General features: G+C 37.4%; 1 protein-coding gene across 1 annotated transcript; it reads left to right on the plus strand.

Annotated features, from left to right (window-relative positions):
- Positions 1 to 388: 388 nt before the first annotated feature.
- LOC139971934 (cholesterol 24-hydroxylase-like) lies at positions 389 to 19,013 on the plus strand. The gene is made up of 14 exons (XM_071978786.1): positions 389 to 409; positions 1,470 to 1,631; positions 1,857 to 1,934; positions 2,538 to 2,619; positions 5,881 to 6,041; positions 9,302 to 9,440; positions 10,288 to 10,401; positions 10,806 to 11,040; positions 12,043 to 12,115; positions 12,516 to 12,600; positions 13,717 to 13,827; positions 14,282 to 14,364; positions 17,690 to 17,756; positions 18,680 to 19,013. Exons 2-14 carry the CDS (start codon positions 1,477 to 1,479, stop codon positions 18,836 to 18,838), a joined length of 1,542 nt encoding a protein of 513 aa, XP_071834887.1. The 5' UTR covers positions 389 to 409; positions 1,470 to 1,476; the 3' UTR covers positions 18,839 to 19,013.

Genomic DNA, 19,013 nt, shown 5'->3' on the forward strand with positions numbered 1-19,013 from the left:
TAATTATTAAAACCTGCAGAGAGTAGCTTTTGAAGACTTTTGCCGTTGTGACGTACCGTACCATCACGGACAACCTATTCTGAACTTCCAACAACAAATGTGCCTTTAATGGCACTAATGGCCTTCCTTGTACTTACCTGTGAAGCATTCGGCATACAGACGACATCTGATAGTCAGCGTTATGTAACTAAAAACATATATTGCATAATATGAGACTTTTGCAACTGTGCCCACGGTACGACAGTAACTTTAAGTTAAACCCCTGATTGGACCGTGCATCTTTCATACTAGTGCTTCTAAAAGCATTCGAAGGTACGTATGTCACGATTATATTCCAGTTAACACAACGATGAACGTTGTTGTTTGTTATCGTGCAGAGAAACGAAGTAGCCTACTGTAGGAATACTAGGTATACATTACTCTTGGACACTTAAAGTAGACCTTGGCTAAACTTAGGCCAAGCTTTTAACATGTAATGTCAAGTTAATACTTACACTAACAGTAACAGTTGCCAGAATGACAGGAGTCCAGCTTAGCATTAGGCATGAGCACAACTGTAGAGTAGACTACTTGTCGATTGAAAGCACAGTTCGCCTTAGTAGTTGCAGTCTCAGACCTAAAAAAAAATATGCACAAAGCTATCACCACTGGCACTATACAGATGCTCCCCTCAACACCATATCGAATGGATTAGAGCCTTTGGAGGCTGAGTGGACTTGAACATTTATATGTTCGATAATCCCTTTATCCAAGTTGTCAATCTTAGATTATTAACATACGTTCAATTTGTATACCCGTCCACACCAGGATGGAGCCTCAGTGGAAGTAAACATTTTAATGAAATAATCTCTGTGCATGTACACATGTATCCCAGTCAAGTTCCATCTCTCATCATGACTGTGCCTCCACACTGGAAAAAGGACACCTGTCTTTCTTGATCTTGCACAAATTTTGTTAATCACTGTCTTGTCAGCATATAATGCTGTATGGTTCTTACTAGGTAGGCTAGGCTCTACGATAAACCTTCAAGTTTAGTCAAATTTAAGCCTCAATCATAGCCTCATAGGCATTCATAGGCTTTACATTTCTCTTTAGTTTAGTATACATATAAGTCCAGCCTACATCCCTGTGAAATCCAAGTAAAATATTATTCTATTGGACTCACCATTTTATGATCTCACAGTGGAATCTCCAAATCTCACTTGCGTATAGCTACGTAGGCCAAAAGTAGATTTACATGAAGTTCAATGGCGATATGTTTAGTATGATAAATGAGTTTGATTGAACCTTCGATAATCTCTTTGTAAAAGTACCAGTGAAGTCATGTTTCATTTGCATAGTTTTTGTAACCATTACCCCATAACCACTTTGCCCGGGACATTTTAAGAGTGATCATCTGTTAGCTCTTAAATTATCTTTATGAACTGCAATGTTCCATAACATAAATTATTATTTATTTTGTTTTTCAGAAATGCGATGGCTGGTACTATATTTTTCTGGTCAGCTGGGGCAGTGCTGTCTCTCCTCTCCCTTCCTATACTGATTGTCATTGCTCTGGTATTACATCTCCAGTATAGAATACGGAAATTTGCACACATTCCTAGCCCGAAAATGAAACCACATTGGTCAAGGTAACAAATATATACTTAGCTCTATAACAAAAGTGCTTGGTGACATCTTTTCAATCAAATGGGTTGCTTGGAAAATACTCTTCAGGCAGTCTTGTGTTTCATATTTCAGACATCCCAGTGGAATTTTGGACCATTTAAAAACATTAATTTCTGCAATGTGCAATATATGCTAACTGAATGTAAAATAAAAGTAGACACTCTTATGTGACCATTCCCTATATACAGCTACATTTTTGGGCATGCCAACCAGATGGATAAAGTTAGAACCGGAGAAGAAACAATGGATGAACGAACACTGATCTGGTAAGCGAACAATTTCTTACATGTCTAACTTTTGCAATGTCATAGACTCATAATAGCATTGAAATCAATATTTTATGTATTTTGATAAAACATTGATGAAACTGTGGGTAATTTCTATAGAAGAATCTTCACCAATAATGGCACATGTAAAAGAGTGAATAGCATCTGGAATGTGACCTTCAATAAAAAGCAGTATACCTTTTGCAGATATTTAATCCATGAAGGAAAACTTGATCTTACCATGTAGGCAACACATTGGTTGATAACTGTTCTGTCCTGAAGAGACTACTGCTAGGGTGTTGATTGTCCAGGATAGAAGAGATTGTAGAGAGAGGTTTTCAATTGATGTGCATACTTTGATAGGCTATTTTTTCTTTCTTGTTTTCCCAGCACTCACGTGCATACATCTGAATATCCATTACTTATCACATAAACTGTACCATTCCAATAGTAATAATTATGTATAATAACTTGTTAAGGCTACGATGCAAAATATGAGGGAACATTGTAGCTTTGCAATAGAATGCAAAATTTTAAAAAAATGTGGTAAATATTGAAAAGTTTTAATCTGCTGATGTAGAGTTTCATTGTTTCTTGCTGCAGGATTCGTGAAACTGGGCCAGTGATGGTAGTCCATGTGTTCTCCAGGTCGATGATATTGTTTGCAACAAAGGAATCTGTAAAAGTGAGAGTTCAAGTTGCTACTTAAGATAACATCCAATCAGCTGCAAGTGTTATAGAATGATCTCAAATAATGTTTACATATTCTACAAAGTTTTATTGTACTGTAGCTAGGGCTGAGTTTTCAAGCAAAAATGGTCTAAAATTTCATAAAAATGTTTCAGCATCAACTTTTGAAAGTTTTTTTTGGGAAACAATATTTCCCTGAACACATGTACAGTAGGTGTCAGATATTTATCGCACCAAAAAATGGATGCTGACATACAATCAACCACAAGAAAAAGTCACCAGGTGTCAGCATTCCTTTTAGTCAATGGTGTACGATATCAGCTTTTCCCGCAGTCATGGTGTAAGTTGTCAGCATTATCATCAGTCAATGGTGTAAGATGTCAACATTCCCAACAGTCAATAGTGTAAGGTGTCAGCATTCTTAGTCAATGGTGAAAGGTGTTAGCATTCCCATTAGTCAATAGTGTAAGGTGTCAACATTCCCAACAGTCAATAGTGTAAGGTGTCAGCATACTTAGTCAATGGTGAGAGGTGTTAGCATTCCCATTAGTCAATAGTGTAAGGTGTCAACATTCCCAACAGTCAATAGTGTAAGGTGTCAGCATTCTTAGTCAATGGTGAAAGGTGTTAGCATTCCCATTAGTCAATAGTGTAAGGTGTCAACATTCCCAACAGTCAATAGTGTAAGGTGTCAGCATACTTAGTCAATGGTGAGAGGTGTTAGCATTCCCATTAGTCAATAGTGTAAGGTGTCAACATTCCCAACAGTCAATAGTGTAAGGTGTCAGCATACTTAGTCAATGGTGAGAGGTGTTAGCATTCCCATTAGTCAATAGTGTAAGGTGTCAAAATTCCCATCAGTCAATGGTGTAAGGTGTCAGCACTCTCATTAGTCAATAGTGTATTGTGTAAGCTGTCATCATTCCCATCATTCAATAGTGTTAGGTGTCAGTCAGCATTTCCATTATTCATCAGTGTAAGGTGTTAGCATTCGACTCAGTCAATGGTGTAAGGTTCAGCATTCCCGTGAGTCAATAGTGTAAGGTGTTAGCATTCCCCTCTACAATGGTGCTAGGTGTCAGCATTCCCATTTTCAATAGTGTAAGGTGTCAGCATTCCTTTCAGTCAATGGTGTACAAGGTTTTTATTATTCCCCTCAGTCAATGGTGTAAGGTGTCAGCATTCCTGTTAGTCAATGGTGTAATGTGTCAGTGTTCTCAGTTAGTCAATGGTGTAATTAATAGGCATTCCCTTCAGTCAATGGTGTAAGGTGCCAGCATTCCCCTCAGTCCATTGTGTAAATTTTTAGCATTCCTGTCAGCCAATGGTGTAATGTATCAACATTAACGTTAGTCAATAGTGTAAGGAGTCAGCATTATCATGTCAATGGTGTAAGGTGTCAGTATTCCTGTTAGTCAATTGTGTAAGGTGTCAGCATTCCTTTCAGTCAATGGTGTACAAGGTTTTTATTATTCCCCTCAGTCAATGGTGTAAGGTGTCAGCATTCCTGTTAGTCAATGGTGTAATGTGTCAGTGTTCTCAGTTAGTCAATGGTGTAATTAATAGGCATTTCCTTCAGTCAATGGTGTAAGGTGCCAGCATTCCCCTCAGTCCATTGTGTAAATTTTTAGCATTCCTGTCAGCCAATGGTGTAAGGTATCAACATTAACGTTAGTCAATAGTGTAAGGAGTCAGCATTATCATGTCAATGGTGTAAGGTGTCAGTATTCCTGTTAGTCAATTGTGTAAGGTGTCAGCATTCCCGTTAGTCATTGGTGTAAGGTGTTAGTATTCGACTCAGTCAATGGTGTAAGGTGTCAGCATTCCTGTTAGACAATATTGTAAAGTGTAAGGATTCTAAGTTAGTCAATGGTGTAATGAATAGGCAATGTTCCCTTTCAGTCAATGGTGTAAGGTGTCAGCATTACTGTCAGTCAATGGTGTAAGGTGTCAGCATTCCCCTCAGTCAATGTAAGGTGTCAGCATCATCATCAGTCAATGGTGTGAGGTGTCCGCATTCACCTTAGTCAATGGTGTAAGGTGTCAGTCATTGGTGTAAGGTGTTAGTATTTGACTCAGTCAATGGTGTAAGGTGTCAGCATTCCTGTTAGTCAATAATGTAAAGTGTCAGGATTCTCAGTTAGTCAATGGTGTAATGAATAGGCATTCCCTTTCAGTCAATGGTGTAAGGTGTCAGCAATACTGTCAGTCCATTGTGTAAATTGTTAGCATTCCTGTCAGCCAATGGTGTAATGTATCAACATTACCGTTAGTCCATAGTGTAATGAATAGGCATTCCCTTTCAGTCAATGGTGTAAGGTGTCAGCATTACTGTCAGTCAATGGTGTAAGGTGTCAGCATTCCCCTCAGTCAATGTAAGGTGTCAGCATCATCATCAGTCAATGGTGTGAGGTGTCCGCATTCACCTTAGTCAATGGTGTAAGGTGTCAGTCATTGGTGTAAGGTGTTAGTATTCGACTCAGTCTATGGTGTAAGGTTCAGCATTCCTGGTCATTGGTGTAAGGTGTTAGTATTCAACTCAGTCAATGGTGTAAGGTGTCAGCATTCCTGTTAGTCAATAATGTAAAGTGTCAGGATTCTAAGTTAGTCAATGGTGTAATGAATAGGCATTCCCTTTCAGTCAATGGTGTAAGGTGTCAGCATTACTGTCAGTCAATGGTGTAAGGTGTCAGCATTCCCCTCAGTCAATGTAAGGTGTCAGCATCATCATCAGTCAATGGTGTGAGGTGTCCTCATTCACCTTATTCAATGGTGTAAGGTGTCAGCATGCCTATCAGTCAATGGTGTAAGGTGTCGGCATTCCTGTTAGTCAATAGTGTAAGGAGTCAGCATTCCTGTCAGTCAATATAAGGTGTCAGCATGATCATCAGTCAATGGTGTGAGGTGTCCTCATTCACCTTATTCAATGGTGTAAGGTGTCAGCATTATTGTCAGTCAATGGTGTAAGGTGCCAGCATTACCACCTGTCAATGGTGTAAGTTTCTAGAACTTTGGTCATAGGTGTTCATGGCACTGGTATTATTAGCATTTTATTGGTAGAAAGTATCAACATCCCATTCAATATTTGCCATATGGTATTACCAGCCTTCCTATATACCAGCCATTTTTAAACAGTGTTAGCATTTTGGTCAGTCATTTGCATTAAATGTCAGCAGGACAGTTGGATTTGAATCAAACAGCTGCTATTAGTGAATTTATTTTCTTGTAAATGTTCCTTCTTTTATCTTTGAAATAGGAATTTGTTACCACTGGAAGGCATTTTAAGACTCCAGCTGTCTATCAAAAACTCCATACAGTCCTGGCTGAGCGGTTTCTGGGAAATGGCTTGGTGGTCGAACATACAGATCACATCTGGGCAGCAAGAAGAAATCTCCTCAACCCTGCCTTTCATCGAAGGTAAATAAACGTTATTATTGAAGTCTGAAGGGGGGCATGGAAAAACTTATTGTTTTGGTCTGTATATTTATAGCCAAGTCAATGAATTGCAGTATTTGCAATACTACATAATAGAAATAATAAATACTATGTGAGTCCATTTCTTTTCAGTTAAATAGAGGCTTTCATACTTGAAAAACACATGAACCGCAATTGTTGAGGCCAAACAATTTTTAGCTCATACCAGCATGCTGGTGTGAGCTATTGGTATAGTGTGGCGTCTACAGTATCATTCTATCACTCTATCACTCTATCCGTCAACAATTGGTAAAACGGCTCCCACTCGCACAGTGTTTGATGGAATTTAATGAAACTTGGACACAAGGACCATTAGGTCCATCAGAGATGGTCCGAAATTTGGGGTCAAAGGTCACCTGTGGGCCGTAATGGGCCATTTTGTGGAAATACGCAAAATGCTTCTTCTCCTTCAGATTCCATGGTACAATGTTGAGGGTTTGTCACGATAGTACTATGGAAGTGTTACCTTCAGGGTGTTCATGAATTTGAGATCAAAGATCAACTAGGGGTCTTTTGTGGCCCGGGCCGCGGCCCTATATTTTCAAATTGCTCCTGTTCATACAGTGTATGGCCAGTTATAATGAAACTTGGTCACAACGTTCATCGGGATGAGAGTTACGAGGGGTGTTCAGAAAATTGAGGTCAAATGTCATTTAGGGGGTCATTGGGGGTCATTCTTTGTAATATTTTCAAATATCTCAATCTCCTCAAGATTTTGATGGATCATACTCAAAGTTGAACTGATGATTGTTGGATTGTGTATGAATAAGGTGATGCCTACAGTAATAATTTTTGGTCAAAAGTTAATTAATTACAATTAATCCCCATTGTTTAAAAAAATCTGAGCCTTCACCTTTTGCCAAAGTATCTTTAATTTGTCTCCCAGTCTCTGCAGTGTTTGTTTACATTTGTGGTTAAGTTCTGCAGAGGCTGTTAGTGGAATTAAAGCAGGACTGGGAGTTGTTATTAACTGTTGAACTGTAAGCATGAGAGCCCAATAGCCAATCAGCACTTGCCGATTCTTAGAAGTCTTTGAGCCTGAGGTGTGTAGGCAGCCAGCCAAAATTTTGGCAAGGAGTGCTTCAGGTCTGCTCAGGTAGAGTTTAGAAAGTTTAATAGGGTAGGTCAGTGGTATTGTTTGAGAGAGTGGGGAAAATAGGATTTAAAGGGGGAAAATAGGAATTATAGCCAGTGGTGTAGCCAGGATTCTGCTAATGGAGGAAGGGGGGGGGGGGGGTTATCCCTCATGGGCCCAAAATTGGTTGAATCTGAAAAATGGCCTGAAATTTGGTGGGCCATAAAGTTTTGTGGGCCCTACATTTTTAAGCTCGAAAAGGTATGAGCTTCTGCACCGTTGGTGCTCTAGTTTTAAGTTAACCTTGCTCCCACATTGTTCAATGTTATAGTAGTGAAGTGATAATCATTCCTGCCTTGCTGGTTTTGTGAATATGTGTGTTAATTGGCATAGACATTCAACATAGATATATACCTAGATCCAACATGTTGAAACTTTCAGTGGGATGCCATTATCCATGCTTACAATATATGCATATAATTCTGTTCCTGTGTTATGCAGAACATAAAACCGAGACACACAGACAGTATGCATAGAGAGTTCAAATGGAGATATTCCTTTGTTCATTCAGTTGGATCCCAAATATTCTAAATCCTGTATGTGTGGTTATGCATACTGGAATACAGCAGGGCACTATTTGATGTGTTGTTGACACATCTGTGAAATGTTGACAGTAACAAGCAGAACATCAAACAGACACAAGTGCACCCTTAGCTTCAGGCCTGATCGGAACCTCTTTATATGATAAATTAGTATGTACAGACAGTTTCTATGTCCTTATACGCTACACTCTTTAGAAAGATTTCCAGTGATTAAAGTTGATTGCATATTCTCGTAGAATGTGGAATAGATAAAGCAACAAGAATATTACAGAAGACAAATAAAGCCTCTGAAGAACATCTATACAATGCGGAGGACATCACAGACCATCTGGCGTGATCCACTTCAGGAGAAAGTTGGGATTTATCCTGTCAAAATAGGTTACATTCAATCAAATGCATCTCAAGTTATGGACAATTTTTGGTTTTTGATGATAATCGTAACCTTTGCATTCATGATGGCGTATGTGTGTAAGTGTGAGCAGGTGTGTTATTGGGCAGACCTCGTGCTTGGTGTGTAGAAGTACCACATTGAGTACAAGAAGCCTATTGTTTTCAGTGAAGGTCAAAGTCCATTTGGGGTCACCAGGGGTCAAGTTGTGCAAACCCTGTAAACACGATATCTCAAGAAGTGAAGCTTGGGCAAACCTCATATTTGGAGTGTAGAAATACCACATTGAGTACAAGAAGCCTATGGTTTTCGGTGGAGGTCAAAGGTCATTTGAGGTCAACATATCCCAAACATTAACTTCACTCTCCTTTTACCTGTCTCTCTCTTCACTAACGCACCTTCCTAAACATAGGGAGCCTGGACAATTGTACCACATTGAGTACAAGAAGCCTAATGTTGTGGGTGGAGGTCAATGATCTTGAGTCCACCCGGGGTCAAATTGTGAAAACCATGTTTTACACAATATTCCAACAAAGACAGATGTCATATTTAGTATATTGATGTATCTATCACATTAAGATATTCAGAGACTACACAACGATTCTTAGCCTGACCATTGCTACTTATTAACACAATGTATGAGAGAAAATATGTTGATATTGAAGGTATTCCAAATTTGCAGCACAATAAATGTAAAATGCTGTATTCTGTATTGGAAATGCCTCAGATATGAATTCACTAATCCATTTATCAATAATGCATTTTCTGCAGTTTGCTTGTGTTTACTAACATATTTGGTCTCCAGGGTATATTTCTTACTGGAAGTACTGTATTTCATGCCAATCTTTGAATTCATCAGACATGTGGGAACATCATTTGAGGGCAATAGGGTTAAAAGTCTGAAAATCAAAAATAAGGTTCAGAAGTAAGCTTCAAAAGGAAAGCTTGGGTGAACTTCATATTATTTTGATATGTAGCTCTACATTGCTGCAAGAACCTTGCTGTAAACAAAAGGGAAAAAGTTTAATACCTTGAGTGCAGTGTTACATTTTCAAATATGCCGTGGCAAGGTATCACTCAGCCTATCGGCATTCTGGGTAATATTTCTCACAATGGTAATTGTTTTTTTTCTTTGTAGCTACCTTCGACTCTCTATGGACCAATTTAATCGCAGTACTAATGATTTGATCAGACACATGGCTAGGAAAGCTGATGGTAAGACCACAGTCAGAATGCTGGATGAGCTCTCTAAAGTTACGATGGATGTCATAGCAAAGGTAAATTTAAAAAGTGTTAGTGCATGTTAATTTTCATTTGACTTGCAAAGAAAAACATATGCTATAGCATGATTCTTTACAAGGTGGGAACTCACAGCATGTTTCAAGCTGATCAGATTAATGTCCTAGATGAAAGATTCTATGCAAGGTAACCACAAACATTGATTGTTCTGTTCAACCAGAACAAGTAACTTATTCTCACCTTCCATGGATATTATATATACTGTATATTCACTTCGCACATGTCTGAGCAGAACATGAAATGTAATAGCTAGTGAAGTTGGTGTTAGACCATTTAGTTATACCAATCATTTCTCAAGTACAGCCAAACATGGATATATATTGCTTAACAAAATCTTGGGGGTTGCTCACATGCACAGAGATCAATTGCAGCAGTCCAGATCACAAGCAGCTCTTCAGAGTTCTTAGTAATAGACAAGGATAGATATTTTCAATACTGTGTAATAGATGGATTTTCCCAACATTGTGATATTGACAATTTTTCACTTATACAGAGGAATAAAGTTGGTCCACAGTGTGGGAGAAGTCAAATTGGGAGTTTAAGCCAGTTTAACACTTTTGATTTGTTTGATTGCTGACATTCAATTAGAGAATGATCAACTAAGTGGTAATTAATTAGTTTGCAATTAGTTTCTTCAGGTTTGTACAGGTTTTCTTTGATCACCACCAGCCAACAAACAGCAGTATCAAAACTTATGTACTTTGTGCTTTGTGTGTCATCATCACATTATTGTGAGGCAATTATTAAAAGGAATATGTTTAAGTAAAAGCTGAGCAACCATGGTATGCATCTGAATTTCATAATTAATGATATATGTCCCTCTAGGTTGGATTTAACTTTGACTGTGGGTCATTCACCAATGAGCACTCTGAGTTCAATGGAGCTGTGAAAACTGCCTTGAAAGGTTACTCATTCTTTCTTCGCAATCCTTTGCAAAAGGTAAGTTTTCTGAATGTATTGTGTAATATTGTGTGTTATTATAGTCTTATCAATGTACTGTTCACAACAACTGTGTTTGACTGCATATGGCGCACTATATTTAAAAGTTTTCTGATTATTTCTTGCTAGTGAGAAAATCGTTTAACTAGTTTTACCAATATGTGGGCAAAGTATGTTTGATTCAATGTCAACCATTTGTGTCATCAGCAAAGAGACTATAGAGCTGAATGATTGGGGGTTACATTTTGTTTATCATTTATTTTTGCAAGAAAGACCCATGGTCCCAAAACAGAACTATGTGGAACCCCAGTAACGACATCAAATAATAGGAAAAGGTATTATTTACATTTAGTTACACAGAGTTCCATTATTTTGTCTTCTCCTTTTATTTGTTTTTTATTTAGTATTCGTTCAAAGCTGAAACCATTGCTCATAAGAAGAAAGTGCAATCATCCATCAAGTTATTGAGGCAAACTGGAGAACAGATTGTTAAAGATAGAATTGAGAATATGAAGAAAGGAGAAACTGGATCACCCAATGATATTCTCAGCTACATACTGAAGGCAACAAATGGACTCACAGATAAATCGTTTGGAATGACAGAAGTGGTTGATGAGTTTGTGACTTTCTTTGTGGCAGGTAAATATTTAGTAATGTGTGATGTCATTGTGAGTGTGATCAACAACATTTCTACATTATAATTATGCGAGTAGAACCTAGAACCCATTTTAGAAAACTGCGTTTGTCCTGCAACTAGGATATTCAAAATTCTTTTGGTTTGTTAACAAAAACAAGAAGGTTAAAAATCTAATACTAGTAGAGATTGCTCTTAATACTTGACTCAATCTGATATGAGCATAGCATGATTTTGTGTCACTGCAGTTTTGAACACAGCCAGTCCTTTTCAATAGATCTCTTTGGGCAGCCGACATTGGCTCAAAGACACAAATGTAACAGAAAAATTTTCTTCATCAAATTGTCAGCCAGCAAAATTATGCCCTGCACCACTTTACTGATATTTCTTTGAGGTACTTTGCATATTGAATATTCATGTAAAAAGAGTCATGATAACACCATCCAGTCTATTAAAATTGATCCGATGACATGATAACGATATCATATTCCAGTGGCTGTCGAACTGCATCTATATTTGGGGACCAAAGTTACACTCTAGATACGATTTTTTGAAGGTCAATGAAATTCGCCAGGCAGAACTTCTATTATATCATATTGGCTTATAAAGTTTTCTTTTAAAATTGTGTATTTCGCTTGCCCTTGATTCAATTGTAATGCAGCTTTTAATGAAGTCTCTAAGTTACAAAACTTCTTCAAACTACCTTTGTCTTTTATTTACAACAATTTCCCTGGATAAAATAATCATTGTTTACATTTATAGAAACTATATACATTTTTAGGTTAAGAAGCAGTACTGATACATTCCTACTTGAACTTCAAATTTAAAAATATTCTGCAAGAAAGCATGCTCTCAATATGTGGTTCTTACCAGTGGTACAGAAAACTTGGGAAATAACTTCTACCTTCAAAATACTCCTTTATTTACTTTAACAGAGCTGTAGATGTTACTAATTAGGGTCAGCACGAACACTCATTAGTTGTTCTTGTTCTTCTGTTTTTTTTCAGGCATGGAAACCTCAGCTAACACCCTCTCAACAGTATTTATGCATTTACATCAAAATAAAGATGTCATGGAAAGGTTTGATTTCTTCATTGAGACCTTCAGTTTACCTGTAATGGCCTTTTTTTTTCATGTCAACGGTTTTGTATGAACATTCTGTTCTAGCAGTTTAAAACTTCTACTATAATTTCTTCTCATGTTTGCTGGATCCAAGAAAAGGTTGTACAGTAGTTGAGACAAGGGTGAATTACCATCTATCATTAAAGTTGATGCAGATAAATATAAATAATAGCAGTTAATTTCGCAAAGTCAACTTACAGTTAATTGTTGGATTTGTCCAAGAATCAAGTAAATTGATCTTGTTTAAATTCCTCAAACTTGTTCTTGCTATTTTGCCACGCAAGTCAAATTTATAACAATCATCTAATTCATGTATATGTAATGCACATTTAATTTGTCATTTAAAATTGTTTAATAGATTACAGCAAGAGGTGAAAACAGTCATTGGAGAAAGAACTTCCATTAAGTTTGAGGATCTGGGAAAACTGGAATATATGGGAGCAGTAAGTGACTATTCTTCTAAAATATCTTGTAAATATGATTAAAGTATCGCTTTCAGAAGAAAGCTTTCATGTGAAATCTAAAAGTATTGGCCTTCATGATAAGTGTTTACAACTAACATTAGTTTTTAATGTGTGTCTCTCTTAGTCATAACTGAACAGAAGGCAAAGGAGATGTAGAAATTTATTGAAATGTCACAATGATATGTCAACTGGTTACTAGCTAACCATAACAACAACAACAATACATGAGCCTGTGAAGTGATCACCATAATGGAGGTTTGTAAGATTGTTTAATGCAACTAAACAGTTAAACATCACAGTATCTCAGCCTACACTTCAGTAACTCTAGTAAACAGAAAGACTCTGTGGAGTGTTGATCTGTAAGTTTGTGGCAGTACAGGATGGGAGCAGTAGACCACATATTCTATTTAGAAGAGTGGACACTGGAAATAAAATGCATGACATTAACAAGAGGATATAACATAGGGCTACTGGCAATTTGAGCAGCATAAACAAATCTTGATCTAGAAAAAAAAACTTTACATATTGTAGCTGTATAAGTATTAAGATGCTCCTTAAAGATGTTACCTTGTGGTCTCTTCAATGCCAATTGGCATTGTGGTTAAGGCAGTGGACTTGTGATCTAAGGATGACAGGTTCAAGGCATTTTATCTCCATTGCCCCTCTTCACCCAGGTGAATAAATAGGGACTTGCGAGGTAACTTGTAAATATAGTTGCGAGCGCTGGTTTGTGGCAGCACCCTATGGGAAGTCCCCGGGCGGACACATGGTTGTGGTGCACTGTGGTGCCCCAGGAGAGATTGATTGAAATGTGCACATTTTGGTGTGTAGGTGTGACAAGGTACCGATGACCAGGGTTAAGTTGTAAAGTCATGTGAAAGGTTCCAGAACAAGACTGTAAACCTAAATAATAAATCATTATAATTATTGTGAAGAAAAATAATATCATCAGTTTTAGTTTTCATGGATACCTCTTGATTATCCAACCTGCAAGTTATATATCTCAATTTTACTTGATGAGGCAACCTTATTTACGTTAGCCAACTTTGGCAACAGCATCTTTGACAGTTCACATATTTCTTTGTGATGTATCAGGTTATCAAGGAGACATTGCGGGCCTCTCCACCTATAGGAGGGACAGGGAGAGTTTCCAGTAATGACGTTGTGGTCAATGGATATCTCATACCTAAAGGAAGTGAAGTGATTGTGAGTTTCAAGTTACATGGAAATTGCATATGTTTATGATTATTCACTGTATCACTAAGTTTCAAATTTAATATAATTACAAATGAATTTTAATCTTGATCATTCCTCATATTGCTTATAAACATAATGAAGCTTTAGTGAAGTGTAACAGAATCTGAAAAATGGTTGACATTCCTCCTATTTTACTTACTGACAGTCAAGGGGAAGTTACATATATAGGCTTGTAAATCAGTTTATTAATTCTTCATCACCAAACAGTCCTGAACTGAAGAAATTAATTAAGTTCATTCCCACATTGTACTATCTATTTCATTATTCAAATCTGCTGGAAAGTTAAATATGGTTAAGAATTACAACCAACTCCTTTGTGGCAAGTATCCTCTCATTAAATTGTACAACTATTTAAAGAAGTTCACTCTACCTGTTTTATATTTTTGCTTTTATTTACTTGCAGATAACAATCTGTATCGAAAAGATGGAGGAGTACTTCCCCGACCCCAATGATTTCAGGCCAGAAAGATTCCTCCAGCAAACAATGTAAGTACTCTCATCTGATATGATTTTCACTCTTATTGCTTTTGTTCATTCTGTATTTCTTGCCAGAGGCCAAAACAGAAGTGCATTTGACACCTGCTTGTAAAAATAGTAACTCAAAAAGACCTTTGTACTTCATACATCCTTTTGAGCACCCTATGCTTTGCTGTGAAGGTCAAAGGTTATTCAAGGTCATAAGAGGTCAAAGTCTGAAAACTTTGCTAACACAATGTTTTATAAAGTACATCTTTGTTGAACTTCATTCTTAGTACCCTAGAGAACCCTATTGAAATTGGTAGAGGTCAAAGGTCACATGAGGTCAACAGGTGTCAAAGTCTGTAATCCTTGCTAACATCGAAAATAAAGCTGCAATTAATCTGTGAGTTCTCTGATTTACCAAGTTTCCTTATGGTGAACATACTTTTGGCCAATTCAGTTCAGTATAGTTTTGCGAAGGTCTTCAACAATAGGTCTTCAACAGTACAAGCAGTCATCCGGGAAATGAATCTGCTTCCAATAGTTGAAACTCTTGTGTTGCTTGCTGTAAACACACACAGAGGCCTTATCAGTTTTCACACTGAGCTTTAAAGGGTGAACAGGTTATCTCAAATGGTCTCAAAATTGGTCTTATTTGTGATGATTTATACAAGGTGACTTTGGCAGTAAGTTGTATAAAGTTGTCACATAACTCTCATTCATTAATAACAATTATTGAAGGGATAGTTGGTGGCAGAGCTGATTTACTGTTTCAAACTTTGTAAAAGAAATGTCTATTTGCAACAACAACAACAAAAACAAAAATTGAGCACAATTCTGTACTAAAAGGCACATTCTTAAATTGAGAACTATCTATAAACAACAACTGGCAAAGCAAATTTAATATGTAGATAAACTTACAAATGATAGCTCAGAAAACTCAAATGATCCATCTACACAATAATCCTTAACATCTGAATCGGTGATACACAGCCATCACCTTTACATCTGATTGAACACTGAAGCTATTAGATTGGGTAATCTCAAGGAATACCACAGTGAAGTGTGAAGTAGATGTAGAATGTCTGTTTGCTACACAGAACATCTATGTGTCTGTTATTACATAGGAAACTGTTCGTTCTGGATATTCAGAAATTTTAATAAAATCATGACTGTAAAATCCCTTACCAGTGAATAAAATGGTTGATGTCGCCCACAAGGGAGTGTTCAAAATAAGAGTTTAAAATCTCTCTTCTCTGGATCTCTCTTAATTCTTGGACAAATTTAACTCACTTGCTCTACATAAGTCAAATAATTATTGGAAGTATTGAGTAAACTGTAAGGAATCAAGGCAAGGAATCAGAGCTGGTGTCCACAGCTGGTCTCATAAGCGTACGGGACCATTTCAGTTTGGGGGGGCAGAACTTTTTGTGCCCGAAAGTTCCCATGACACTATCTAAGCGGAGCGCCACCATCGGTTGGCGCGTAGCGTACAAGAAAATTTTTGGCAAACAATGCCTCTCAGATTGCCGGAAACGGCACTTCTGAGGCCTTGCAAGTTGCATCTAAACATTCTTTATTTTATAATCTCACGTTTTAGAAATTTACACTTCCCCAAAAATTTGGTAAATTAGAAGAAGAAAATATGGTAACATCACTTTTAAGGGGAAAAATGGGACAGTATATTTTTTAAGCTCCTATTTAGTTACCTTATTTATTATTTTAACACAGTACTCAGCTACCTCTAGAAAAACATACATTAATTCTTCAACGACACGTAGGCCGAATAATGTCGCTGTGTCGGGTGAGACTGCAATTTGTCTCACAAAAAAGTATAAAATATAACAAAGAATATGATAAACCTGTACTTCTAGGCTTGTAGGCACTCCCCCCCCCCCCCCACCATCCATGAAAAAGATTTTTTTTTTATATACACTCATGTTGGGGATGTCCAGGTCAAGGGCGGCGGGAGCTCTTTTAATCTGGGGGGGGGGCTACCGACATCAATGGGAACTTCGCAGAAATTCGATTGGACTAATGCAGCCTTATTTTTAGTACCCTTTATAACTCTTATTGTATTATCTTATTTGTGTATACACATCACTCCATCAACCCCCCCCCCCCAAGGAAAATATGCATACTAGCACTGCAATATCCAATGCGCAAATTGGGAAACAAGGAACAAGTTTTCTATTGAGACAAAATGAGGTGAAACCATGCTAGTTGCTAATGTAGGAATCTTCCGAATTAGAGCTTTTTTCTTGTTAATATCTTAACAAATTTTTTTCCATTTGAAATAGCTTTGAGTTTGACCCACAGAAATTCATTATAAGTCACGGGCTTATTCAGGATTTGCAAAGTTGTATGCACGACTATCTGAGCGGAGCGCCACCATCGGTTGGCGCGGAGCGTACTATAAAATTTTTGGTTTTACAAACCCCCTCAGATGGCCAGAAACGGCCCTTCCCGAGTGTTCATTCTGGTTCCCTGGCCTCTTGCTAACTTCAGGCACCTCAGTTTTTATGTAGAAAAATGGCATATTTTTAACCTAAGGAAAAGTGGGGCATGTTCCCCCTGTGCGCCCCGGTTCCGCCGCCCTGGGTCCAGGTATACAATTGACTAGTTAGAACAAAAAAGATCGTGCAAAAAGCGTGGTAGCCCAGATGAACTGCGCTTACGGTGGTGTTACACGGAAATATTCGGGCATCATGATGCTAAATAAAAAAAAAAACATGGAATTGTCGGGCAAAAATTGGAAAAAGATTCGGGCAAGGTACTGCATATTTATATATATATATATATATATATATTTCCAGAGGACAAGAAATTCGGGCAAAAGTCCTGAAAAATTCGGGCAGCCTAAGAGGAGAAAAAATATATATATATATATTTTTTTTCTCCTCTTAGGCTGCCCGAATTCAGGACTTTTGCCCGAATTTCTTGTCCTCTGGAAATTTGGGGGGGGGCAGTCTGCCCCCCCTGCCCCCCCGCCTCGTACGCCTATGGCTGGTCTCCACAACTGTTCTGCTTTCTTTCTTTTAATCTCCTGCTCGTTTCCGTTCTTATTTTCTTGCCCATCTAAGTGATCCTTGGAATCTTGTATTTATGATACATGATCATGACTAAACAATTTTGCATTTTAAACAGAGTTGTTAACTATGTCAAAATGAGAACTTGGTACTCTGCCAATTAATGATGGTGCCAAAGTTTGCATCAACTATATATTATTTTAATTTCTTTAAAGTGCTTTAAGAAACATTTGATATGTATTCTATCCTGTAACCACTACATTATTACAACTTTATAAAACTCATGGTTGTTATGCATTTTATTAACTGTCTGTCTTCTGCAGTGAGGCAAATACATGGGTTCCTTTCATGGTTGGTCCAAGGTCATGCATCGGTCAACAATTTGCTATGGTCAGTATAATCTTGGTATACCCTAGGGGCCTCAGATGTGCTGTGCGCAAGTTTTCTCCAGCCTCGAGAAGCTTTTTAAACTTGTGCAAAACCTTTAATATCAGAGAAAGTGTTTTTGTCCAATTATATATCAACAAGGCCTTAAATTTACGGAATAACTAACAGTAAAGACATGCAACATTGGCTATTTCACACATAGTTCCAACTTGTGATAGGATATTATGTTAAAGACAGTCCTACCGAACTTCTACTTGTAGTCCTATTCATCCCACACTAGGATATTACATTGGAGACAGACCTACCGAATTTCTACTTCAAGTCCTATACATCCCACACAGGGATATTACGTTAGAGACAGGCCTATCAAACTTTACTTATATTCCTATACATCTCACACTGGGATATGACATTGGAGACAGGCCTACCGAACCACTACATATAGTCCTATACATCCCACACTGGGATATTACGTTAGAGACAGTCCTACTGAATTTTTACTTATAGTCCTATACTTCCTACAGTCCTCCTGAAGGTTGTTTGCATTTTGTTACAGTTTTATTTGTACCTATAAGGGGTCAGTAGGATTGTCAAACAACTTCAGAATGCTGCCCCCATTTATGTCAGCACTAAATTAACAAAGACAAAGATTTAGCAAGCTAGATATATTGGTAGTTATAATCGTTTGGAATTTCAAGTTGACAAACAATCGGTTCTCTCAGCTTTGAATAAGATAATACTGTGGAAACTAGACATGCGGTAAATAGGGCAAATTCGATTTTACTGTGCTTTGTGGATATTTCCTTCATTATTTGGCAATTCTAAGAGAATTTACTGATTTGTTTATCTTTTAGAAAGAAAAAGTTTTGTTTGAAATATTTGATGACAAGATGAAAATATTCTCTTTTTGTTTTTTCATGAAAAAGATGGAAATGAAAGTAATACTGGCCCGGCTTCTTCAAACATTTAATTTTGAGTGGCTCCCCGAACAATCAACCAAAATCACAGAGGAAACAACAATGAAACTTGCAGATGGCGCCCTTCACTACATCAGGCTGCTAGATGGTGTGACAGTTGACGAGTAATGGAGAACATGTAATAGAGGATACATTTCTGCCTATTTGTTATTGGGTACTAATACTAAAACTATATTATAGATCTCTCATAACTAACAATTGAAAGGTGAATTTTTACTTGCTAATCTCATAAATATGAAATTGTGTTTCGTTCACCCTGATCAAGCAAAGCCACGCGTACTTT

The sequence above is a fragment of the Apostichopus japonicus genome, chromosome 8 (assembly GCF_037975245.1).
Source record: "Apostichopus japonicus isolate 1M-3 chromosome 8, ASM3797524v1, whole genome shotgun sequence".
Taxonomy (NCBI): domain Eukaryota; kingdom Metazoa; phylum Echinodermata; class Holothuroidea; order Aspidochirotida; family Stichopodidae; genus Apostichopus; species Apostichopus japonicus.

Bases quoted from the DNA above. Each gene is read 5' to 3' on its own strand.
- LOC139971934 (XM_071978786.1), top strand. From the start codon at position 1,477: ATGGCTGGTACTATATTTTTCTGGTCAGCTGGGGCAGTGCTGTCTCTC. The intron at 9,441-10,287 runs GTAAATTTAAAA...ATGTCCCTCTAG, and splicing joins CGATGGATGTCATAGCAAAG to GTTGGATTTAACTTTGACTG. The intron at 12,116-12,515 runs GTTTGATTTCTT...ATTGTTTAATAG, and splicing joins AATAAAGATGTCATGGAAAG to ATTACAGCAAGAGGTGAAAA.